Raw genomic sequence first — 27,165 nt, forward strand, 5'->3', positions numbered from 1 at the left:
AATTGGCGGGTCGTTGAAGAATCAATGCCAGTTATCCCTTGCAAGTAGCTGTCACCCGTCAAATCAAGCGCGCGCAAATTTTGGCTTTTTGGCACGCGGCGAGCAGATAATTTGCACGGGAACAATTTTCCGAATAAATCAGTTATTTCGCGCAATTGGCTCATTGTTTCCCGCAACTTGTTATCCAAAGATTTGTCTGGGGCGTCACGTATAGCGCGCGCCCTTCGCTTAGGTTTGCGCTTTCCAACACCGTCATCGATACTCACAAGGAAACGTTTGGCAGTGTTTGTCTCAAATTTCAATGAGCTTTTAATATGTTGTAGTACAGATAAAAATCAAAGACACGGATTTTTTCATATATGCCCCTTTGCACTTTTAGGGGGTGAAACATCCCTTTGAAGAAAATCGGTTTTTTTCTTTAAAGCGTATATCGTCGAAACTATAAGAGATAGAAAAAAATGTTCTGAATTAAAGTTAAATGACGGTAAAAATACTTTATAACAGTAATTAAAAAAAATTTTTTAATTTTTTATACATTTTCCCTTACCACTTACCTTGTTTTTTAAAAATTTTTGTTTCTTTTTATAAGCACACTAAAACTTATTTTATTACAAATTCAATGGTATATGACAAAATTATAATGCGATATTTCCATTTTTGAAAAATAATTAAAAACCTCTCTATAAGCATATGGTACGTGCACTCGATGCTTCGCGCAACATGTTTTGCTCGTATTTTTCCGTAATCAAACATGATGAAAACATTTCGTTGCTCGCACTTTAAAAATTTCCAAAGTGGAAAATAATCTGAAAATAACATGAAGTTGGACAGACTATCAGTGTCAGCGAATTTCCTATTGCTTCCCGATTCGCACTGCGACTGATTCATGAAATTGCAATTCTGCATCTCACGATTGGTCAAACTAAGCGACATATTTGTCAATAAATAAAGCCTGCAAACCGAGAAGCGGCAGAGAACTATTAAGATCGTCGTCCGTAATCTAATTTGAGTATCGCGAATATTTACAATACTGTGTATCAACAAGTACAACTGTATAAATCAGTACAAATTTGTAAGTATAATAATATTTTAAATATTTTTAACTATTAAAAATTATATATTATTCTTATTTGATATTCTTATTTTTGTTTTAACTTTAAAGTAAGAAATTGTGTGTACATATGTTTATATTTTCTTGCGTTACCACGTTTTGATTACTACTTCAATGTAAAATTAATATACTACTGATATGTTATTATTTTTATAACATCATGTGTTACATTTAGGTTAACTTTTTAAATTAACACTTTGTGTATGTCTTTTAGAAATGGAATATTATGTTGAGTATTTTTAACACAATTATTTCAAAAAATTAGAAAATAAATACAAAAGTTTGAAGCTTTTATAGAATAACAATTCAAATCAGAATAAGAAGAGCTTAGGAGTCGTGCTGTTGTGTGCCAAAAACGAATGTAAATAACGTAAACGTTTTGACTATTTAATTACTAGTTATTTTCAGTACAATGTTTGAACCTATAACATCAAAATATTTAAATAGCAAACTGTATCAAAAACTTAACGCAACATTAATCAATAAATTGAGATCTTACCGAATATACCTGCGATATTAGCTTACGAAAACGTCTCGTCAAATCCCATCTTGCTATGACGCTATCCACCGCTAAGTCTTTTGGAACATTAGTGAAAAGAGACACGACATCCAGAGACGCTAGTACATACATGATTCGATTTTAATTTAAAACCATTGAGCTTGTTGACTAAATGGTAGCTGTTTTTTTATGAATCTAGGGGCTTCCGGTATGCTATTGTAAATAATTTAATGCAAAAGATAAGCTAACAAATGTAATGAACTATTGATTGACGATATAATTATTCTAAGGGGGTTGTTCTGCTTGTGTATCTTTGGTAAACCATAGGCTTTCGGTAGAATCCCGTCAGTTGTTAAAATTCTCCTATATGCTTGCTATTCAATATAACTATTTTTCATCCAGTTGGAGAGAAGAGAGCGCGCTTTTTTAGTTAGTTTTGCGACTGAATCTTTTGGCACTTGCGTGTAGATAGATTCATCAGAGAGCATTACTTCCATTCTCAAAATGTAATCTTTTTTTATCAAAGGCTACGGTTACATTACCCTTATCAGCTCTGGTGAACAGAACATTTGGATGGTAGTTATCTTTAATTAATTAATTTATTATCTTTCTTATTGTTTTTTATGTTACTCTTTGTACTGTTTCATCAGATTAGGTGCCAACAACGGGGTCTCTTTCCACGTTCCTCGAGACTATTTTTAGACCAAGATGCTTTATGACCTGTTTTGATCGATACGTTTTTCAAGCTGATGTCACAGACTTTTATTGGTAAGATTCCATTTTGTAGTTATTTAGATGTGTTAAGTTCGCGACAAGGCGTATAATTTAATCGTTTGTTATAGATTTGTACTGTAGAAGACTGATTATTAAAAGTCGAAAGTGTCGAAACGTTTACTCTATTCATTTTGGCATTTGTTTTTGTTTTTGGCGCATAACACCTAGTACTTTTAAGCTCGTTTTGCCTCATTTGAATTATTATAAAAATATATTGCTTTGCTCAATTATTGTGGTGTAATATAATATTTATGCGGATATTTTGAACATTTTCAAAATAATTATTATAATTTTATCATAAATATTTTTCAACCGTTTGTGATAAATATTTAAGATCTGTCAAATCTAAAACTATAAAAATATTTATTAAATATTTATGATAAATGTTTATAAAATATTAAAATAAATATTAGGAGTACAAATTGAAAACCGCCGTTTTTTGTCAAAATTTGAGGATTGATTGTTGAAAAATGGTTACATACTTATTCTTGAAAGTATTGTCCATCGCTGGCCACTACTTTCTCCCACCTTTCGGGCAGCATATGAATCCCGCGTCGAAAAAACTGCTCGTCTTTTGCGATCCACGAATCGACCCAGTTTTTGGCCTCTTCGTAATAATGGAAGTGCTGCTCAGCCAGGCCATGCGCCATTGATCGGAACAAGTGGTAATCTGAAGGGGCGATGTCAGGAGAATACGGCGGATGAGGTAAGACGTCCCATTTCAATGTTTCCAGATAGGTTTTAACGACCTGAGCAACATGTGGCCAAGCGTTGTCGTGCAGCAACATCACATCGTGTCTTTGCTCGTATTGTGGCCGTTTTTCCTGCAATGCTCGGCTCAAACGCATTAGTTGTGTTCGGTAGCGAGCTCCTGTGATGGTTTCACCCGGTTGCAACAGCTCATAATAAATCACGCCGAGCTGGTCCCACCAAATACACAGCATGAGCTTCGAGCCATGGATGTTTGGCTTGGCCGTCGATGTTGATGCATGGCCGCGATAGCCCCACGATTTTTTTCGCTTTGGATTATCATAATGGATCCACTTTTCATCGCCGGTTACAATACGATGCAGAAAACCCTTCCGTTTTTGCCGTTGGAGCAGTTGTTCGCACGCGAAAAAACGCCATTCGACGTCTCTCGGCTTTAATTCGTATGGCACCCAGTGTCCATGCTTTTGGATCATTCCCATGGTTTTCAAACGATGTGAAATAGCTTGTTGAGTCACGCCCAATGAATCTGCAAGCTCCTGTTACGTTTAAGATGAATCTTCATTCAGTAATGTTTCCAATTGTGCGTCTTCAAACTTTTTCACCTGTCCGGGACGCTCCTTGTCTTCTACGCCGAAATCACCACTTTTGAAGCGTTGGAACCATTCTCGACACGTTCTTTCACTAATGGAAGCCTCACCATAAGTTTTTACAATCATTCGACGCGCCTCAGCCGCAGATTTTTTCGAATTGAAGGCAAAAAGCAAAACTTCCCCCAAATGACGCTTATTGGGCACAAATTTCGACATTTTCGATCACAAAAAAATATATAACGCCGATAAAAATTCACAACTGCAATGATAAGGAATTGTTGCCAGATGCCCAACCTTACATTTAAAATTTTTGATCTAACGTTTGGCGCCAGCATTTACCGCTGGCGCCATCTACTGGAAAACGGCGGTTTTCAATTTGTACTCCTAATATTACAAATGTTTAGTAAATATTTTATAAATATTTTGTGCTATCTGGGCATTTCAGTAGAATATCATTTTCGAGATAATCTAGTAATATACTATATAATATACAAGTTACATCTATAGTATATATTGATAATGCATTAATGTTTGCCTTACTCTTTTTACGAATAGTTCATGGAGATATGCCAAATGTATCCTTATAGTATGAAATTAGTTGGTTTCAATTATATCCTTGGCAAATTAGTAGATAGGCCGGTTCTAATTCACTTTGGGGTAGGGGAAGAGGGAGGCGTGTGACGCCACGGTAGGAGGAGGAGGGGGTCGTCTCTTTTATTAATTTAATTGATATCAGACTATTAATTAGGAACAGGACCCTTTGGAGGGTTAAAAAAATCAATATTTTTTAAAATTGCATTTTATGAAAGTAAATACTTTTAAAAATCAACCCTTAAATTTTTATTAAAAGATATAGAAAATTACGGTAGTTATAACATTTTATTTAAAGCGGTAAAATTTTTTACATGTATTATTTTTTTTGGATTTTATTTTATTATTTTTTATTATAATAAGTACACTTTACTTCAACGTGCTTGATTAGTAATACTTCTACCCAGAAATTACAGAAGACTAATTTGTAAAATAATTTCTCCATTTTCCTAAAACATAAATAACTTAAGAGGGCAGAACTATATTTTTAGTACTTATATAAATATCATTTTAATCAGCAATTCTAGGCTTATATTATATGGGTTGGAATTGCTGATTAGGATGATACTTACACAAATATTAAAAATATACGAATAAATTGTATTCAAAACTTTAAACGCATTTTTATCGAAACTATGTTTTTCAAATTGATAACCGCGATTTCAGACAAACTAATAAATCGATTAAATTCGCCTTTTATCTACATATTCAAAACACTTTTCTCTATCGTTGGCAAAATTAAATTATATTACTGAGTTTATTTTTTTATGTTAACCTTTCAAAATTTTGAGTAATTTTTTAAAATTTATTTTTACATGCATAATAATTATTTTAAAAATAGTTTAATGTTAATAATTCTGGTTCCGACAATAATCAAACACCTGTAGATTAAGAATTTTCGGATTTCTTGTTTCAGATAACTGAGTGTCGGGATTTTATGGTCGCCATGAGACGATGCGCGCTCGGACACGTCGCGCGAAAAATGGGGTCCTGCTCCCTTAAAATAATTTTTATATTAAGCGTAAAATATCAATTTTTATGGTAGTTATCGTTCAAAAACAGAACCTGGCTCACAACTCCTTAAACTCCGCTATTAATTTATTAAAAATAAAAAATAAAAAATAAAAAATTTATTAAAAATAAAATAACAATTCAAATGAGACAAGAAGAGCTTCAGGGCCGTGCAGGGTGTTGTGCGCCAATACAAAAAAAAAAAAAAAAAAAAATACCAATGTAAATAAAGTAAACGTTTCGACTGTTTAATAACTAGTCATCTTCAGTATAATGTTTGAATCTATAAAATCGAAACAATTAAATAGCAAATCATATCACAAACGTAACGCAACATAATTCAATAAATTAAGATCTTAGCGGATATATCTGCGATATCAGCTTACGCAAACGTACCATATTGAAAAGTGCTTAACAAAAAGTGTCGAATAGCGTCGTAGTTTGAGATGTATCCTCGAGGAACAAGCGAAGGGACATCGTTTCCGGAACATGAGTTTAAGTAAACCCGTACAAAAAGAAGAAGAAAAACAACAATATTCAATGTCAGAAAAAATAAATAAATAAAGAAATAACGATAAAAATAATAATAAATATATTAGGTGCGCAACTAAGTTCCCGCTGTTTGTCAATAAATGGCTCCAGCAGTAAGTGCTGGTCGATTTAGACATATCCAAAACGTCATGAACCAAGCTTAGACATATGGTAAACAAACCTCGTTGACACGTTAGTGATTTTGTTTTGGCGTCATACTTTTGAATGTGTGAAAATGTCTGATTTTGTGCCAAATAATCATCATTTGCGGGAAGTGTTGATTTTCTTATTTCATTTGAAAAAAACGGCGGCTGAAGCGCATCGAGAGCTCCAAAAAGTTTACGGAAATGCTGCTCTAAGTGAAACAACGTGCCGTGATTGGTTCCGTCGCTTCAAAGACGGTGATTTCGATGTTAACGACCGTCTGCGTGAAGGAAGGCCAAAAACGTTCAAAGACGCTGAATTGGAGGCATTGCTCAATGAGGATCCGTGCCAAATGCAAGAACAGCTTACTTCAGCATTAGGAGTTACCTGCCAAGCCATTTTCAAGCGATTGCGTGCCTTGGGAATGATTCAAAAGCAAGGAACTTAAGTTCCTTATGATTTGAAGCCAAGGGACGTTGAGCGTCGTTTTTTCACCTGTGAACAACTGCTCCAGCGACAAAAAAGGAAAGGTCTTCTTTATCGCATCGTGACGGGTGATGAAAAATGGATTCATTACAGCAACCCAAAGAAAAGTCATGGGGCCTGCCCGGTTATGCTTCTACGTCGTCGACTTGGCCGAATATCCACGCTGCAAAGGTTATGTTGTGTATTTGATGGGACCAGGTCGGTGTTATTTATTATGAGCTGTTGAAACCGAACAAAACCATCACTGGGGAACGGTATTGACTTCAATTGATGCAATTGAGCCGAGCACTGCGCGAAAAACGGCCACAATACGAGCAGAGGCACGACAAAGTGATTTTACTGCATGACAACGCTTGGCCTCATGTTGCCAAACCCGTTAAAACCTACGTGGAAACGCTCAAATGGGAAGTCCTACTCCACCCGCCATATTCCCCAGATATTGCGCCGTCCGATTATTTCTTGTTCCGTTCGATGGCACATGGTCTGGCTGATCAGCAGTTCCGCTCATATGAAGATATTAAAAAATGGCTTGATTCGTGGATAACCTCAAAAGACGAACACTTTTATTGTAACGATATTTGAGCTCTGCCAGAAAGATGGGCAAAAGTTGTAGCTAGCGATGGGCAATATTTTGAATAATTCATTTGTAACTATTTTTTCACAATAAAGTTGCATTTTTATAAAAAAACAGCGAGAACTTAGTTGCGCACCTAATAATAGATGAAGAGCTGTACAAGTCAAGATAATAAAATTGTAAGAAGAAAAACTAGCTTAAAGTCAAAATATAAAAAATAATAATAAATAAAGAACTGTACAAGTCCAATAATAAAATTGTAAAATAAAATAGATAACATGAAAAGAATAGTACGAGTGGGAATTCACAACCCAAAATTTTGTACACCAATGCCGATTTTTGGCATTGCTGTAAAACACTGCCAACATTTTTGTACACTGCCGACAATGCTTATTGTTAGTCAATGCCTACAATGCCGTCAATCCTATATTAAAATTAAGGCAATGCCATGCAATTATGAACACTACCGCGTGCCCATTATCATACGCCATCATATGCCTGCACAAGAATTCTAAAGCTTTCCCGAAGTATTCTACACAATTATACAAAAAACTTCCAAAAATTTTATTTACGAACTGTATCTATACATTTTAATGTAATTGCACATTATTATGTGCTGTCTTATGCATATAACTTCAAACAATGGAACACTAAAAATAATAATAAAAATAATCAAAATAATGACCTTGATATTGTATTTGTTTGTAATCAAAATAAATTTTAAACATTCTTCTTTAAAAATTCTATACATTTTACTGTAATTGCACATTATTATGTGATGTCTTATGCATAGGTATACCTAACTTCAAACAATAGAATACTAAAAATAACAATGTCTGTTAAGTTAGCACCCCCACCACAAAAAATCGAAACGCCACTTATGCCAAAATTAAATGCTTTTTATGTGCTAATTATGTACCCTATTTGAAATTTTTGTGCTCGAGCGGTTTAGCAGGAAAATGAGATTGAAGGTGGGGGTGCCAGCTTAACGTTAAGCCAGCACCAACTCATATAAATAATTAATAAAATAAAAAAATAAATACACTAGAATTAAGTGCTTTTTATGTGCTTTCCAACGATATATAAATAAATGTTCGTACTCAATCTCTTCGACCAGAAAATCGTCCCGAAAGTACGAATACACATTAACGGTACAAGAGTAAAGTACCAGAAAGAAAGCAATTCTGAAACTGATTATAGGTTTAAAATATTCTCCTATTTATGTGCTTTCGAAATATGCAAGACCAGATTTTTGTGCTCAACCACGTGATCGAAAAACCGACCCTGAAGTGAGCACCCCACCGTTCAGGTACAAGAGTAAACTACCAGAAAGAAAGCAATTATGAAATTGATTATAGGCTTAAAATATTCTTTTATTTATGTACTTTCGGAATATGCAAGAAAAAATTTTTGTGCTCAACCCCATGATCGAAAAACCGACTCTGAAGTGAGCTCACCACTCCCCAACCACTGACGACAATGCCGTCAATATTATAGGTCACTGCTTACTTTTTTCGGCAGTCCACTGCCGAAATTTTGTACACCAATGCCGGCTGTGAATTTCCCCTCGGAATAGTATTAATCATACCTATGTCCCGAAAACTATATCCTAAATGATGCTGGTACAAATGTACATCACAGAGTGTTGTGAAACGAACAAAGTGAAAGAATTGTCGAAACAAAACGATATGGAAAAGGGAGGGGAAGGGGAAAGGATCGGACGTTAAGGAGGGGAAATACGATCGAGAATAGGAAGATACGCGTCAGAAGCAATTCGGTATCATTTTGTTTGTTGAGTCTTTTTTGTTGTCTTTTTATATGTAGCATTTTAAATATTGATCTTTTTCTAAAGGATGGTTCTTTATTTAAAATTTCCATATTATCCCAATCAAGATCATCCTTAGTAAAAATTACAGACAGAAACTGACAGAAACAGACAGGATTTCTATCTGTTTTTAATTGCAAGCTGTCCGTTCTATTTGTAAATACAACAAGCGGATAAAAAATCCGCATTTGCAGTTGTAGATCCTATTCGTCTCCGTCTGCATCTTGTCCGTAATCACATTTCCCCTACATCTGTCCGCGATTACAAACAGCAATCTTGTTCGTTTCTATCCATATTGTGTCCGTAATCACACTTCACTTGTATCTGTCCGTAATTGCGTACAGAAGTTCTGTCTGTTTGTGTCCGCATCCTATACGCCACGATTTCTGCATATGTTCGCAATTACGTGCAGGAATCCTGTCCGTTTCTATCCACATTGTATCCGTCGCAATTTCTATCTGCTTTTGTCCACGGTTACGTGAACAAATCCTATCCGTTTTTATCCGCATTGTATCCGTCGCAATTTTTGTCTGCTTCTGTCCGCGATTACGTACAAAAGACTTATCTGTTACTATCCGCATTGTATTCATCGGGATTTCTGTCTGTTTCTATCCGCGATTATGTGAACAAATCCTATCCGTTTGTATCCGCATTGCATCCGTCGCGACTTCTATCCGCAATTACGTGAACAAATCTTATCCGTCTCTATCTGCATTCTATCCGTCGTGATTTCTATCCGCAATTGTCCACGATTACGGACAACAATCCCGTCCGTTTCTATCCGCATCTTGTCCGGAATCACATTTCATTTGTATCTGTCTGCAATTGCGTACAGAGGTTCTGTCAGTTCGGCGGGTCCCGATAGCGCACATTCCGATAGCACACAAACCACTCACAATGGCAGATGCCTAGAGATTTTCCGTAGGTTGGGTTAGATAAGTCAAGATGATTGGTTGGTGGGCTATGGAGATGTGCGCTATCGGAACCCTCCCCTGTCAGTTACTGTTTGCATTCTATACATCGCGATTTCTGTTCGCATCTGTCTGCAATTACGTATCAGAATCCTATCCGTGTTGTATCTGTTGTGATTTTATCTACATCTTTCCGCGATTACGGACAATAATCCGGTCTATTTCTATTTGCATTTTGTCCGTAATCATATTTCATCTGTATCTGTCTGCAATTGCCTACAGAAATTCGATCCGTATGTATCCGCATTGTATGCGTCAAGATTTCTATCTGCATCTGCTCGTATATATAAATAATTAAAACCCGATTCTGCCAATGGTCCAACCAGCAAAAATAGCAAAAAGAATTTGAATTGGAAATAGAACCAAAACATGATAAAACATTACTGACGTAAAAGGAACTTGACAAAACTCAATTTTGCAACCACTTGTTATAAAGAAATTATTAAAAATTGACTGTAGAGGAAACTGATTGTGCCAATCGATCCTACGTAAAAAATACGCAGGATCGATAAACATATATAACGCTTTCTTAACTGGTATTATAATAGTTATTATAATTGTTATAAACAAATTAGTTGAAAAATTGCTTTTTGCAATGTGCTTTTTATGTTTATAACAATTTGTTTATAACAATTATAATTGTTATAAATAAATTGTTATAAACATAAAAAGCATATTGCAAAAAGGAACAATTATAATTGTTATAAACAAATTGTTATAGACATAAAGAGCACATTGTAAAAAGCAGTTTTGAAACTAATTTATTTATAATAATTATAACAACTATACCAATTAAGAAAGCATTAGTATACATGTTTACCGAATCATTTTTCACGTAGAATCGATTCGTAATCAGTTTTCCTCTACAATCAATTTTTAGTAATTTATTTATAACAATTCGTTGCGAAATTGAGTTTTGACAAATTCTTTTTACGTAAGTAATGTTTTCTCATGCTTCGATCCTATTTTCAATTCAAATTCTTGTTGCTATTTTTGCTGGTCGGACCATGGATAGGATCGAGTTTTATTACTTATGTATGCGGGCAGATAATAGATAGAAATATTAATGGATACAATACGGATAGATACGGATAGGATTTCTGTACGTAATTGCAGAAAAATGCGGACAGAAATCGCGGCCTCTAGAATGCAGACAGAAACAGACAGAACTTCTGTATGCAATTGCAGACAGATACAGGTGAAATGTGATTACGGACAAGATGCGGATAGAAACAGATAGGATTGCTGTCCGTAATCGCGGACAGGTGCAGATAAAAAACGCGTCGAATACAATGTGGATAAGAACGGATAAGATTCTGATAAATAATTGCAGATAAATGCGGACAGAAATAGCAGTGTATAAAATGCAGACAGAAACGGATAGCTCTTCTGTACGCAATTGCAGACACGTACAGATAAAATGTGATTACGGACAAGATGCGGTAGAAACGGACAGAATTGCTGTTCGTAATTGCGGACAGATGCAGATAACAAACGCGCCAGATACAATGAGGATAAAAACGGATAGGATTTTGATACGTAATTGCAGATAAATTCGCACAGAAATCGCGGCGTATAAAATGCAGAAACGGACAGATCTTCTGTACGCAATTGCAGATACAGGTAAAATGTGATTACGGACAAGATGCGGATAGAATTGGACAGGATCGCTGTCCGTAATTGCGGACAGATGCAGATAAAAAACGCGCCGGATACAATGCGGATAAAAACGGATAGAATTCTTATACGTAATTGCAGACAGATGTAGACAGAAATTCTGGCGTGTAGAATGTAAAAAGAAAAAGAACAAGTTTTAATTATTTATATAATTTATATAGTTTATTTTAAAAATATCTAAGCCTTAATAATCAAAGGGTTAGTGAGAGTGTTCGCGCAATACTCAACACGTAAGTTTTTTCCTGTTCAAATCAGTTTTACTTCAAATATAACTTTTTATTAATGATATCACAAGTGTACGATTAGCTCAGTGTTAGCGCATTAGGTTATTGTCCCAAAATCTTAGGTTCGAATCCTGCCGACGCCAATGCGTTTTTAAAAATTGTAAAATAATGCGTAATCGTAATTGGTAAAATAGATTATATGCAAATTAGATTAACTTATAATAAAAATGAGAATAATAAGATCTTCATGAAAACAAAAAAAAAATCTTTTTTATAATAAAAATCTTTTGTATACGCGTTTGCATATAGAAACAGACAGGATACGTGTACTTATTTGCAGACAGAAATGGACAGAGTGCGTATATATCCAATTGCAGACAGAAATAGATAGGATGCATATACTCATTTGCAGACAGAAACAAATAGAATTTGGAGTTGTCTATCCGTTTTTACAGACAGAAACCGATAAATTGCGAAACACATTCTATCGGTTTCTGTCTGTAATTACGGATTAAGAAACGCATAAAAAAGCAGACAAATACGAATAGCATACGTTTTCTTGTCCGTTTCTATTTGTAATTTTTACCAGGGATGATTGTTCTCGATACAATGTTTCATAATAACGGAAGGAGAACTGGATTTTCTGATATCCGATTTATATTCAGTGACTCTTGTTTTAAGCTGACGTTTTGTCTGTCCTACATAAGATGACTCACAATCTCTACAATTAATTTTGTAGACTACATCGTTGCACAGTCGGTCAATGTGGTCTTTTCCCGCGGTTATAAATTTATCAAGTTTGAAGGAGATTGTAAACGCTACGGTGCAGTCATACTTATTAGGGAAAGACAAAAATTTATCTGATACCGACTTGATATAAGGGATCGTGAAATACTTTTTCGCACCTCCGTCCGCCACGTCGGTGTCATTTTTATAAAAAAGGTGTTTTGATCTCAAATGAATTATGGCAAAGATAAAATTTAAAGAATAGTTATTGTCAAGTAAGATATTAATCATGAAAATGAAATTTTTTTAATAAAACTGTGATAATGAAATTATTTTGTCCATCATACCAAAAACAACACTTTTTTATGACTCAACGGGTGATGCAAAAGGAAATTAAGGTATCTTCCCAAGTGGGTTTACGATACTGATCAAAAATAATCACATTGTTGCGTTTTATCAATAACATATCAAGAAACCTGATTTTTTCTTCTCTCTCTATCTCCATTGTGAATTGCAGGCGGTCATGCATGGAATTAAATGGTGCAATTAGAAATCAGTCGATATCGATCTTGGGTGATCTGTTCCAAAACGGACGTCCTGTAAGCCCTAATGACCAACTCATTTCCAATTGGTTGCGCACCACGAGAAGATTTGTTAGAGAGTATCCGGATATCCTTTTCACCAAAGCTGATAAAGGCAATATAACTGTAGCCCTTGATAAAAAAGATTACATTTTGAGAATGGAAGGAATGCTCTCTGACGAATCTACCTACACACCCGTACAAAAAAATCATGTCGCAAAATTAACTAAAGAAGCGCACTCTCTCTTCTCCAATTGGTTGAAAAACAATTATATTGAACAACCAACATATAGGAGTATTCTAACAACCGATGGGATGTTACCGAGAGCGTACGATTTATCAAAGATACACGAGCATGATAACCCACTCAGAATAATAATATCATCAATGAACAGTCTATTATATTCACTAGTTAATTTTTCACACCAAATTATTTACAATAATATACCGGAAGCCTCTAGTTTTATACAAAACAGCTACCATTTAGTGAACAAGCTTAATGGTTTTAACTTGGAATCAGGTCATGTATTAGCTTCTCTGGACGTCGTGTCTCTTTTCACTAATATTTCAAAAGACTTAGCGGTGGAAAGCGTCACGTCGAGATGGGACTTGATTACCTTTTCGGTAAGATATCTTAATTTCCTTTTGCATCACCCGTTGTGTCATAAAAAAAAGTGTTGTTTTTGGTATGGTGGACAAAATAATTTCATTATCACATTCACAGTTTCATAAAAAAATTTCACTTTTATGATTAATATCTTACTTGACAATAACTATCCTTTAAATTTTATCTTTGCCATGATTTATTTTAGATTAAAACACTTTTTTTATAAAAATGACACTGACGTAGCGGACGGAGGTGCGATAAGATATTTCACGATCCCTTATGTCAAGTCGGTATCAGATAAATTTTTGTCTTTCCCTAATAAGTATAACTGCAATGTAACGTTTACAATTTCCTTCAAACCTGATAAATTTATAACCGCTGAAAAAGACTACATTGACCGACTATCGTGCAACGATAGTCTACAGATTTAATTGTAGAGATTGTTTGTTGTCTTATGTGGGACAGACAAAACGTCAGTCACAACTTAAAACAAGAGTCACTAAACATAAATCAGATATCAGAAAATCCATCGTCCATTAGTGCAAATTTTTTCTCCAAAAAAAGGCTTACCTATTTACACAGCGATACGTATGCAGCATTACGTAATTTTTTTTACAAGGATTTAATTACAATATTCAATATCGGAAATCCGAAGAACATGCCAACGCGAATTGCTTGTCAAGACTTCCGTTACAAATATCTACAAAATTTCAGATGTAGTTGATGCGTTTCAATTAGAACTTATTGATACACTACCGGTTACTGTAATTAAAATTGCAAATGAAACTAAGAAAGATGAAGAATTACGGGAATTACAGGAAGCTTTACGTATTGGAAAACAAATTCATAAATCTAAACGTTTCAATATCAATCAAATCGAATACAGTTTACAAAATAATGTAATTATGCGTCGTCATTGTGTTGTTATTCCAAAATATGTGCGTGCGAAAATACTAAAAAAATTACATTTGGGGCATTTTGGTGTTGTCAATATGAAAAGCTTAGCTCGAGGCTATTGCTGGTGGCCAGGTATCGATCACGATATCGAAAATTTGGCAAAGAATTGTTTTAGTTGCAATGCTCATAAGAATAATTCTCCTAAAGTTGATGTACATGTTTGGCAGCTTTCAGCAAAGCCAATGCAGCGTATACACATTGATTTTGCCGGACTATTTTTAAATAAAGTGTTCATGATTGTTGTCGATGCTTATTCAAAACGGCCCGGTGTGTTAACTACACGTAGTTAACGATATTACGGCAAAAACCACGATTGCAAAAGACAAATCTTTGCGGCATACGGTTTACCTCAAATTGTTGTAACTGATAACGGAAGAACCTTTATTTCAAGCAAATTTTAAAATTTTTTAAATGCAAACAGCATAAAACATAAAAGAACAGCTCTATACAATCTGTCTACAAATAGACAAGTAGAGCGATTTGTGCAAACTCTTAAACAAGCTTTACGACGAATGAAATGTGATGTTACGAACATTGATTTAGCAGTAAGCAAATTGTTATTGCAATACAGAGTTATGCCACATTCTAGCACTAACAAATCACTTGCGATAATGTTTTTAAATCGAAAAATAAGTACAAGGCTAGATTTAATAATTCCAAATAAGGAGCAAATAATGGAAATTATTGATACTAGTAAAATTACTAAATTGTTTTCAATCGGAGACAGAGTTGCGTGCCAAAATTACTTTGGAAACAAAAAAAGGAAATTCGGCAGAATTTCATCGAGAGCAGGCAAATTACATTACGTGATTCAACTCGATGAGAGTTTTTCATGGACAAAACATGTAAATCAATTGCGTTCAATAGGAGAAAGTACTCCTACACTCAATAATGACCATAAAAATGTAGCAGGAAATTTGAGAATTCAAAACAAGATTCTACTCCCAAGTTCATGTAGAACAATCAGGAAATCTTCCTCAATCTAATGTAACGCAACAGCAAATTCCACGACGTTCAACTAGGATTAGAAAATCCTCAGATTACTTAACTTATCCTACGACAAAATAATTTTTTTTTTTACAAGAGAGGGTGTTAGATACGATTACAATAGATAGCGTGCGTGCGAGTTAGATAGTTACAGATGGCGCATCGCCGTGACATGCGACGCGAGCGTGTAGACACCAGGACTACCACTACGACTCTGCATATAGTGGCGACACGAGGCACGTCTCTTATGTTGTGAATTTTTATATTTGTCAACTAATAAACCAGATATATTCTCTACGAGTGCTCTCTTTTTGTTTGTACACAACACTGGTAATCCGCGTGGGCTGATGGCGGTTGAGGCTCTTGAGCATTCCAAACTGAGTTCAGAACTGATTATTTTCGGACCCGGGGAGCCGCCCTCTGAAGACCTGCGGGACACTGTCTTTAAAATTGCTACTGCGTTGGGAGGACCCTTCCTGTCAAATTTCGTCTTGCTACCGCATATCTGCCACTGGAGGCCGACTTTGTCCAATCATTGTTAAGCTTACCTCATGTGACGCCCGCAACCGGTGGATCAGTGGAAAGCGCGCCAGGGGCAGGCTGGACGGGTCAGACATTCCTGGCTTCCTGGAGTAATCGACATCAACGAGCGACTTACGGCTTGTTCCCGGGAGATTCTTAGCGAAGCGAGACGCGCCGTAGGGGAGGGACGACTCCACCGTGCATGGATGAGAAATGGTCTTGTCCATGTAAGGCGTAATCTTAACATCCCTCCTATTCGCCTTCGCGACCGTGAGCACTTGAGCACGTTAATTGCTGGCGCGCCGCTCCCGGGTCTTTTGCGGTGTAACATTGCCCCTCCTGCTGCGCCCGTGGACGCTCCCAATCTTCCTCGCCCTTCGGGATCGCACGGTAGCTCTTCACACCTAACGACTGCTCCTACACCTTTTCTCCTTGGCACTCAGACTGCAGCCAGTCAGGTTTTCTCTCGCAGGGTTACTCAATCTGATAAAAAATGATGCCCTGCACCGGCTGCCGCACTGCTACCAGGTTCCTTGCACCTATGCCACGTTAATTGTCAGTCTCTTCTCCCTCACTTTGCCGAATTCTCAGACTTTTTCAATGGCAGTTCATTCGACATCATAGCTATGTCCGAGACTTGGTTAAAACCCCATGTACAGTCGTGAACTAAAAGGTTGCAACACATTTTCTTTGATGGTTTTTGGAATGTAGACTTGCTCATCAAACGGCGAACGTAATTGGTTCTTACTTCTGAATCCAAACAATTACGTTCGTCAATTTATGAGCAAGTTTACATTCCAAAAACCATCGAAGAAAATGTATTGCAACCTTTTAGCTCACAACTGTACATACATTGAGTTGAAAACGCTCCGTCGCCAGTTGCAAAGAATGGCAACTACCGTTATTTCTGATGGCAACAGACTATCGCGGTTGCCAAACGAGAGTTGGCCAACTTTTAACTTTGGCGATAGTAACTGGCGATTGCACCACCTTAACACTATAAAGTGAATTGAAAGAGCGTTGCAGAGCGCTGCAAAAATTATGACCAATGTGATTTGTGGTAGGACAATTTTTGGTAGTAATATTTTGAATGTTTGGTGCTCACATATCTCGTTTAAACAAACTTTTAATTTGCATTTTTCGACAATCTTGACATTCAAATGTGAATTAGGCGTTGAAATTACTTACAACTTGTGACTGACAACTAGCCACTTGCGATTTGCAACTACGTTTTGCAACTAATTGTAGACCAGCCTTAAGCCAACCTTAGGCTTGTTCTCTATTCCTGCACTAGACTGCACTAGAATGTTCCTTTTTGCTTTCGCTAACTTTCAAAAATCTATTGACCAATAAGCTCTACTCGTTACATTAATCATAAACTGTGAGTATGTAAAAAGTGATGACTTCTCAGTTTAAAAAATTTTCCCATGGACAGAATCAAATTCCATGGGTGTACACCCAAGGACTTTGATTCTGTCCATGGGAAAATTTTCCAAATTAAAAGATCACCACTTTCTATATATTTGCAGTTCATGATTAATGTAACGATGATTAGAGCTCATTGGTCGTTACGTTAATCATGAACTGTAAGTATGTTGAAAGATAGAGTGTTGCAACCTTTTAGCTCACGACTCTACCTGACAACTTCGTTCATCTACCTAATTTTCAATTTATTAAACATGACCGTACGGGGTGAGGAGGAGGGGGAAGGATTGACATCTATCTGCGCCGAGGAATTGGAGATATTTTAAAGAGGAAAAAAATTTTTTTTGAAAAAGTTTGCTACGACTCTCCAATCGAAAGTGATGATCATAAAAGAAAAAATATGCATTTCCTTGTTTATTGCATTACCGTTCTTTGCGTTATCCAGAGTCTACGGCGAGGACGTGACGGTTATCAGACCCCGCGTGTGTGTGTGTGTTTTGCACGCGCGCGTGTGAAACGGAGAGCGTTTGGAGTCATAAAATACTGGGGGAGTGACGAACCTTAGAGACCTGATCTCCGTTACACACGCGCGCGCGCACACACACACACACGCGCATGCACACGCGTTTGCATACGCGCACGCACATGCGCATGCACACGCGCATGCACATGCGCACGCAAGCACGCACGCACGCAAGCACACACGCACACACGCACGCACATACGCGCGCACGCACGCACACACACACACACACACACACACACACACACACGCGCGCGCGCGCGCGCGGGGTTTGATAACCGTCACGTCCTCGCCGTAGACTCTGGATAACGCAAAGAACGGTAATGCAATAAACAAGAAAATGCAAATTTTTGTTTTATGATCATCACTTTCGATTATAAAGTCGTAGCAAACTTTTTCAAAAACAGTTTTTCTCGTCTTTAAAATAAGCTTTCAGTTGACCTATCATGCCATTTAAAATTTTTAAGTCACTCCGCCCTCAAGCCCCAAGGAGGCAGGTGGGAGGTGGATGCCATCCTGCACAAAAAATACAGTATACTGTAACTTTCAAACCTCGCAACTTGAAAAATACTTAACAAAAAAACGTTTGTTTTGGAAAGGTCTCGAAGTAAGCTACAAGAATATGTAATAAAAAGTGTGCAGTTCCATTTAAAAATATTGACCTGACCTTGACCTGACCTTGGCAATGCCACTCAAGGTCAAATTGATAAGATTAATAAATAGATCCTTTTAAACCATACAACTGTTGTCTGAAACACTTTTCTGTAAAACTTATATTTTCTGAGTTATTTAGGTGTATCCAGACTTTTGTGACACTCTGTGTATGTATATACAGGGTGAGTCATTTTAATCTATGGACCCGAATATCTTCCAAATAACGGTATCTACTAAAAAATGGTTTAGAAAAAGTTGACCAGGACAGAGGGGGTCATTCAATTGTACCATTGGTTTTGACCTTGAGGTCAATTTTGAAGGTTATTTCAAGGTCACGATGGTTTTTTTAAATGGGACACCCTATTTTTGACTGCGGATTTTGAAAGAGCGGAAAATTTTACATCAAACTTGTCTTATGAAAAAATTGTTTTTGCGACCTTGGAAAGGTCAAAAATGAAGGTGAAATGCCTGAAAAACGATCTGGTGTACTTTTTCTAAAATGACGTGGTTTTCTGGGTAACACAAATGTGCATAATGCTTAAACATTACTACTTGCAACTTTCGGCCGGATTCTTCGACGCACGCCTATTGCTCCCCTCCCACCGCTCGCACCTTAGCAACGGCGCCGCTGGACGGCGTAACGCACGGTCCTGAGACGATGTATCGCGCTCCTTAGTTACGCTGTCCGGCGGTGCCGTTGCTAAGGCGCGAGCGGTGGGAGGGGAGCAATAGGCGTGCGTCGAAGAATCCGGCCGAAAGTTGCAAGTAGCTGACAGCACTGCAATACCTAATGCTAATAATCAACGATTGAAAAAAACTAAACAATTACGTTTGATTTAAGATTTATAATTATTGTTATAATAGAGTTTTATTCCTTTTCTTTCTTACTCACTTCTGCATAATTGAAAAATTTACTATTTAAAGTTGCTTAAATTTAAAAATTCCAAACATACATACAGGGTATGTAGATAATTACATTCACAAGTTACCTTTCCAGAATGGCTGATTATAGTCCTAATGAGATTGTTGATATTATATTAGTTTTAGGGGAGTGTCATAGCAATTACAATGCAGCATCAAGGCTTTATGCTCCACGTTTTCCTGAAAGGCGACATCCAACTGATATGACAATACGTAGTTTAGTCCAAAGAGCTCGCAATGGACATCTTGTTCGTCAACGTCAACATCATGAATATGAGGAAAATGATGCGCGAGCTGTAACTATTTTAGCAATACTTCACCTTAATCCTCATGTTAGTACTCGCCAGATTGAAAGGGAAATAGGTATACTACAAAGAACTGTTGTTAGAATTTTAAGAGCTCTAAATTATCATCCTTTCCACATCACTCTTACGCAGGCTTTACAGCCTAATCATTATTTGATGCGTATTGTTTTTTGCCAGTGGGCTTGACAAATGTTACACGATGATCCTAATTTTTTTAGGTATGTGCTTTTCTCAGATGAGGCTAAATTTTATAGTGACGGACAACTTAATAGACACAACTGCCATTATTGGTCAGATGTTAATCCCCACTGGTATAGGCCAATAGATCATCAAAATCGATGGAGTATTATGGTGTGGTGCGGCATTGTAAATGGTTATTTGATTGGACCTTATTTTTTTGAAGAGAACTTTGATAGATACAGTTACTTATCGTTGCTAAGAGATCACTTACCAGGCTTATTAGAAGATGTTGACTTAGCAACAAGAGCAAGAATGTGGCTTCAACAAGATGGTGCTGCACCGCATTATGCACTCATTGTACGTACCTTTTTAAATGCCAGTTACAATGACAGATGGATTGGACGAAGGGGTCCAGTTGAATGGCCTCCTTGCTCACTAGATTTGACATCGCCTGATTTCTTTTTATGGGGATACTTGAAAAATGTTGTTTTTGCTGAACGACCAACCACAAGAGATGATTTTATGGACCACATTCGTAGAGCTTGTGCAGCCATTCCTAGAGCTACCCTGCTTAGAACTGTGGATAGTTTTCAAAACAGATTACAGTTATGCCTCGAAGACAACGGAGGTAATTTTGAACAATTACTCCGTGGGTAATTCATTTAAATTACAGTGTCAGTGAGAGGCGAGGGGACTTACGATAATCAAGCACCCTAAAGGAAACAGAACTTACTACGTCCACGTCATTGTTTCCGGGTAACGCTAAAAGTAAGATGAAAGTGCTTTTGACCTTGATATGACCTTGATATGACCTTCAAAAGGTCAAGTTGGAAAACTAAAAAATCACTATGCTCATGTAAAAAGTGCCATTGTTTAAGAGCCCATTGTCAAGAAACAGGTTCTGCGGTCAAAAATAGGGTTTACTAATCAAAAAATGCGTTATGAGCCTCAAACAACCTTGAAAATTGATCTCAAGGTCAAGCTAGTCAAAATGATTAACACTTTTACAATTCATTGACTTTGTTTAAGCATTATGCACATTTGTGTTACCCAGAAAACCACGTCATTTCAGAAAAAGTACACCAGATCGTTTTTCAGGCATTTCACCTTCATTTTTGACCTTTCCAAGGTCGCAAAAACAATTTTTTCATAAGACAAGTTTGATGTAAAATTTTCCGCTCTTTCAAAATCCGCAGTCAAAAATAGGGTGTCCCATTTAAAAAAACCATTGTGACCTTGAAATAACCTTCAAAATTGACCTCAAGATCAAAACCAATGGTACAATTGAATGACCCCCTCTGTCCTGGTCAACTTTTATCTAAACCATTTTTTTGTAGATACCGTTATTTGGAAGATATTCGGGTCCATAAAATGACTTACCCTGTACACACACGCACGCATGCACGCACGTACGCACGCACTCACGCACGCACACACACACAGTATGCTAGATGCAGTATGATAAGTTTACCATGTTGGCCCCATCACAAGGCTACTTCGCCAGAAAATATCGGGAAGGTCTGGAAATCTTAAAACATCCTGACAACCTCAACCGCGACAAAGGCCTTCAAGTAAATTCTATTTGGCATACCGTTCTCCCGGGTTTTTTAATTGGCCGGCCGGTCAATCAAAACGCTCCAATTGGCTGACCAAGTCAAACTCTCCATCCCAACCCCCACCGGGCGCAACGGGGATATATAAGGACTACCACAACCGAAGGGAGCTCAATATTGGAGCTCTCAGCCCTGATGATGCAAGCTGCAATGTTTGCGAAAGGTTGGCAAAGTGCCCAACACGCACGTGGCATCTATCCGGAAACCCTCTCGGTTAACAATAGTGCTTTGTTCTCTCTCGCAATTCTGTGTTTTCTTTTGCTTATCTCTATTTTGCTAAAATTATTTCAGACTTCTCTAAACAGTAAGACATTAACAACTAATGTCATAAAAGACATTTATAATAAAAAAGACATTTAATTATAAAAAATAACATATTAATAATTTTTTGTAGATTTTTTACACTAACAAGTATGCCACAAAATTAATAATGTTTTATAAACATTATGTAAAATATAAAAAAAATCATTTAAAAAATAATTGTTTTAAACAAATTTTTTACTTAAAAAATAATTTTTTAAACTTAATCTTTTTGCTACTAATATGCAACGTCACTATGAGGTTGTGAAGTCGCAAGAGCAATCTCAGCATACATATCGTAACCGCCGCCTTTCCTCTGTAGATTAATATTATAACTAATATGTCATAACTTACCATTCCCGTAGCTACTTGCCTAGCAAAATTCAATAAATCGGCGGGAGAAACATTTTCTGTGCATTTTATCACATCTAGAAAAACATTAAAAGAATTATGTATTATTTGTATTATATTCAATTCTGGTTTGTGATTTACCTTGTTGAATATCATATAAGCGATTGGCAATTGTATGTGCATATGTATTCTTATAGATCGAAACATATTTTTCTGCAATAAAAAATTTTTTGTTTGAAAAATTATTTGAAATTGTTATATAACATGTATGATATGAGGGAAAGGTCCCGTTAGCGCACATCCCGATAGTGCACATATAATTTAAAGTAATTCTCGATAGCACACATCTCTTTAGCATACATCCCGATAGCGCACCATACAGAAAAGCGCGTTGTCCCGATAACGCATAACATAAAAGGCAATTGTCCCGATAGCACACAATGCAAAAAACGCAGTTTCTCGATAGCACACATCCCGATAGTGCACATCCCCTTAGCACGGAAACCGCACAATTGGAATCCGCACGATTGGAAATCGCACGATTTGTCAGTACACCGACTCAGACGGGGTGCTTGTGGAAGGGGATGGGCATATGGCCCACTCCCTTGTACCCCCGCCGTGTGTGTGTGTGTGTGTGTGTGTGTGTGTGTGTGTGTGCGTGTGTGTGCGTGTGTGTGTGCGCGCGCGTGCGCGTGTGTGCGCGCGGATTCCAATTGTGTGGTGTTTAAAAGGATGTGCGTTATCGGGTATCTGCGCTTTTTGCATTGTGCGCTATTGGGACAATACGTCTTTTATGTTGTGCGTTATTAGGATAACACGTCTTTTTGTGTGGTGCGCTATTAGGATGTGTACTAAAGAGATGTGTGCTATCGGGATATGCGGTATCGCATCGTGCGCTAATGTCACCCACTCGATATGAGTATAATGCCTACTATACCCTATTCACTGAAAAAAGGATTTGATTACGTTGCAATTAACCATAATCATTTATGCACCGCAGTTTTTTTCTTGGAAACAGCCAATCAGAATTTATTAAATTTTATATTAAATTAGTTAATTAACGATATACATAATCGAATGTCACCCAAAGAAAACTTTACAATCAGACAAAACTCGTCTGTTTCGCGTAAGCTCTGTCTACGGTTGAAAAGCATTTATCTCTACTGTTCAGTCAGGTCGTAATGCCAGTGAGTTTGAATAAGTGGTGTATCAAAATATATCGTTGCAATTATTGATTCACAAAATAATATTGTCGAATAATTTTCAATATTTTTTAGGAAAATGTATAGTTTAAATGTATTGCGATTTTGATTTAATAATCACAATGTAGAGATTATTTTACCTGCTCAATTTTCTAAAGTTTGGATCTGAACGTGCCGTATTTATGTGGACGATATTAGATAATATGCTACACTCTCAACTATGCTGCGCATGTGCGTGCTCGCTGTGCGACCGAAGGATTTTGTCTCAGTGAATAGAATATTAATATAAAAGATATAAATACTGAGTGGGAACAAAAGTTCGTAGCGTTTTTTAAGTAAAATTCAAAAAGAGTTGTTTAAATACATGTACATAGTTTTATCCGATTACATATATGCTGCTATGAACTTTTATTTCAACTCAATAATATAAATATATATACAAGGTGATTATTAATGAATGTCCCCCACTTTTTATCATAAAAGCATGATTTACCGACGCATTTGTAATTTCTAATATTATATTATATTAGAAATACAAATGCGTTGGTAAGTCATGCTCTTAAGATAAAAAGTGTGTACGACCGTTAAGAATTACCATGTATACAAGATGTTTAATAATTCTCATGACAATGACTTGTACGTAAGAAGAAATGATGAAATCGGGTCAAAAAGTCCTGTATTATTTGCAATGTTTGTAAACCTACAGAATATGAAAAACCAAAATTGTATGATTAGCATAAATAAAATTAGTTTTCGAAAAAATTAATTTTATAAAAGTCATATAAAGGTCATTGTCACATTTTAAAAAATAGAATTATAATTTTTGATGTGATTTTTCTGATTATTATGCATATAAAAGTATTAAGATAAAGTTATCGAAAAATCAATAGTTTACGATTGTTATGTTCAGAAAATTATTTTATTTCACAAATTTCAGAGATTATTTTTATAAAAATAAAATCTGATATTTATAGCCGTCGATCGAATAAGGCAGTAAGCAGTAAAACTTGTTTTTGCTGTAATAAGGTGCATGTCACAAGTCAAACACTTTTTATAATACGAGAAAATGGGTCAACAAATTAATTGAACACTACAATGGCTGTTTTTGCAAATCGTTGGATTGTCGGTCCAAATTTAAATCAGGGAATTTAGTCCTTAGGACTGGAACAAGTAGAGATCTTGTATCTAAACGGTAAAGAAAAATTACTTTAAAATAAAATTTAATATACAATAATGTTAATAATAGCTAATATATACTGTCACGCCGTTTGCAAACTAACGACACGGAGTGATGTGAGCAAAAAGACGCTAAACGAAGCGCGAGTGGTCAAAACGGTTATTATTTACGTGACTAATTTTAAAATTTTAAAAGGTTGAGCGCCAGACACGCCTCGAGAGCTGTAGTCGCGGCACTACAAAGTATTCCCGATTTTTACATTTGCTATCGTAGTCTCGACAAAATTTAAGCGTAAAAACGAAAATTAATGGAAATTAACGCAGGCTGCGCTCGATGTCACATTTGCAATACGGTAATAACAAAAGTATCAAGCGCAATGACATTGAAAACTTAATTTTACGCTTGAACAATAAATATGCGACGTAGAACTCAATGCCGGTACGTCCGTCGGACGCTTGGAAACGATGCTGACACGATTCGCGCGCGTGCGCAAGAGCTTTGAGGTTTCCCAGTGTAACCAATCGCCAGAGATTTCGTGAGGCAAGCCCGTAAAGCCCAAATCACACCTAGCGATTGACGATTGCGATTGACGATTGGCAATTAATTTTCAACCAATTAGAGCAAAGCAGCTACCGACTGTTTTGCTCTGATTGGTTTAAAAAGTAATCACCAATCGTCAATTGCAATTGGGTTCGTAAATAAATTTTTGAATTGAAAAATTTAATTGTTTTATCAAAATATAAGTACTATGATAACGATTTATTAAAATAAAATCAGTTACTTTGTTTATATTTTTTTAATAATAAAGTTCAAATATTCATAGAAATTCAAATGGATGAAAACGCATCGCTATTGGTGTGACGTCACGATGTTGTTCCTTTTCCGCGTGCTTCGAGCCTTCTGCTGTGTGATAGTTTCGCACAATTATTATTATCAAATTATAAACAAAAAGTAGTTTCAAATATAGCAAATATTTTAGAATCAGGTTTTATTAAAGCTGATTTAACAAATTTGTTTAAAATAGACGTATTTATGGTTTGTGAGTTTATTAAGGAAAATGACAAATTCAACGCTGCTGAAGTTAGGAAATGCAAAAGCTGCAATGTAAGATCATTTATTTCTAACATCAAACGAAGAGTATCCTGCAGCCAAAATATCAGTAACCTCTTTCGTATCTCATTGTCAGTAAGATGAAAGGAATAATTTGCAGTTCGTTCTCTATCGAGTTGACAGGAAAAAATATGTGGCATAACTCCAGATTTCATTTTTATAGGCTCACCCATTGAAAAGAAACAAATATAATTTTCCATGTCATCTTTTAGTTAGAAAATATCAACTAAAGAATTATTTGTACAACATATCATTCTTAGATACTATTCTCATAACCTTGCCTCAAAACTTTAGAAATATAGATACTAATGGAAATAATGGTTTGATATTGAATATTTACAACAAAATGATCATCACAACAAAAATAATTCGATTTTGTTGATTCATGTGGATGTCGAGCCAATCGAAACCACAATTACCTTATTACTTCTTCGCGTAGTACTGTCACAAATACTTTAGCGGGTGCACTTTTCGTAATATTTTTGCACAAGAACATAAAACACCATCGATAATTCATGTTTATTTGTTGTAATAATAATACAGCAATTCAAATTAAATAAAAATTGAGCATACAGCTGTACTAAGTACTATGTGCATACATACTATGTTTTCGGCAACAACATCGTGACGCCATTTTCGAGTTCGGATAATCTCGGGCAATTCCGGAGCGTTCAAATGATCAGACGCTCGTCTGTGTTTTAAAATTGCTATAACTTTATAAATAAAGAGTAGATTGCAAAAATAAAAAAGTTACAAATATATTTAAATATATTCTATCGATTGACAATGTTACTAAAAATTGACTTAAGAACCGAATTGTCAATCGCTAGTGTGATTTGGGCTTAACGCGAATCGCGGCACCCGACAGCTGGACAGAGTGGCAATTCCTTACGCTTGAGATTGATTGCCTCCCCCTCCCCCCTGGCAAACTCGAAATTCCGCATTTTTTTGCCAAAAGGGCGGACATGACACCAACACTAACTAAAAGAGGTACGAGCATGTCTGCTTGGTCTGCTCGCGGCTTTACAAACCCCGTTAAGGACCACCTCATCGACACTATGCCGCTTTTCCTAGATAACTTCCCCGAACTCCTTGTGGAACGTCGTCCAGGCCAGGCACTTTCTGCTCGCTTTTTGCAGACATCCGCTCTTTTGCGTTCGTTTGCTCATTTGGTCTATCGCCGGTGCCGGGTCGCACGTGAAAAGCGGTATACAGGGTGATTTAAAATAACCTATTGGTCCCGAAGCTGGCATATTCGTAATCGAATCTGAGACGATTTTTCCTTCTGCAAAAATTTGCCCGGAG

At 36.4% G+C, this 27,165-nt stretch overlaps 1 protein-coding gene across 1 annotated transcript in view; it reads right to left on the minus strand.

The window, feature by feature from the left end:
• The window catches only part of LOC105206553 (tyrosine-protein kinase receptor torso), a 345,332-nt gene that overhangs the window by 18,903 nt on the left and 299,264 nt on the right, over window positions 1-27,165 (minus strand). Inside the window, exons 14-15 of the mRNA XM_039451357.1 lie at window positions 22,513-22,584; window positions 22,375-22,448 (exon numbers count right to left, since the gene is read on the minus strand). Coding sequence (XP_039307291.1) covers window positions 22,375-22,448; window positions 22,513-22,584 — 146 coding nt within the window. The remainder of the gene's footprint in view (window positions 1-22,374; window positions 22,449-22,512; window positions 22,585-27,165) is intronic.

The sequence above is a fragment of the Solenopsis invicta genome, chromosome 6 (assembly GCF_016802725.1).
Source record: "Solenopsis invicta isolate M01_SB chromosome 6, UNIL_Sinv_3.0, whole genome shotgun sequence".
Classification (NCBI taxonomy): domain Eukaryota; kingdom Metazoa; phylum Arthropoda; class Insecta; order Hymenoptera; family Formicidae; genus Solenopsis; species Solenopsis invicta.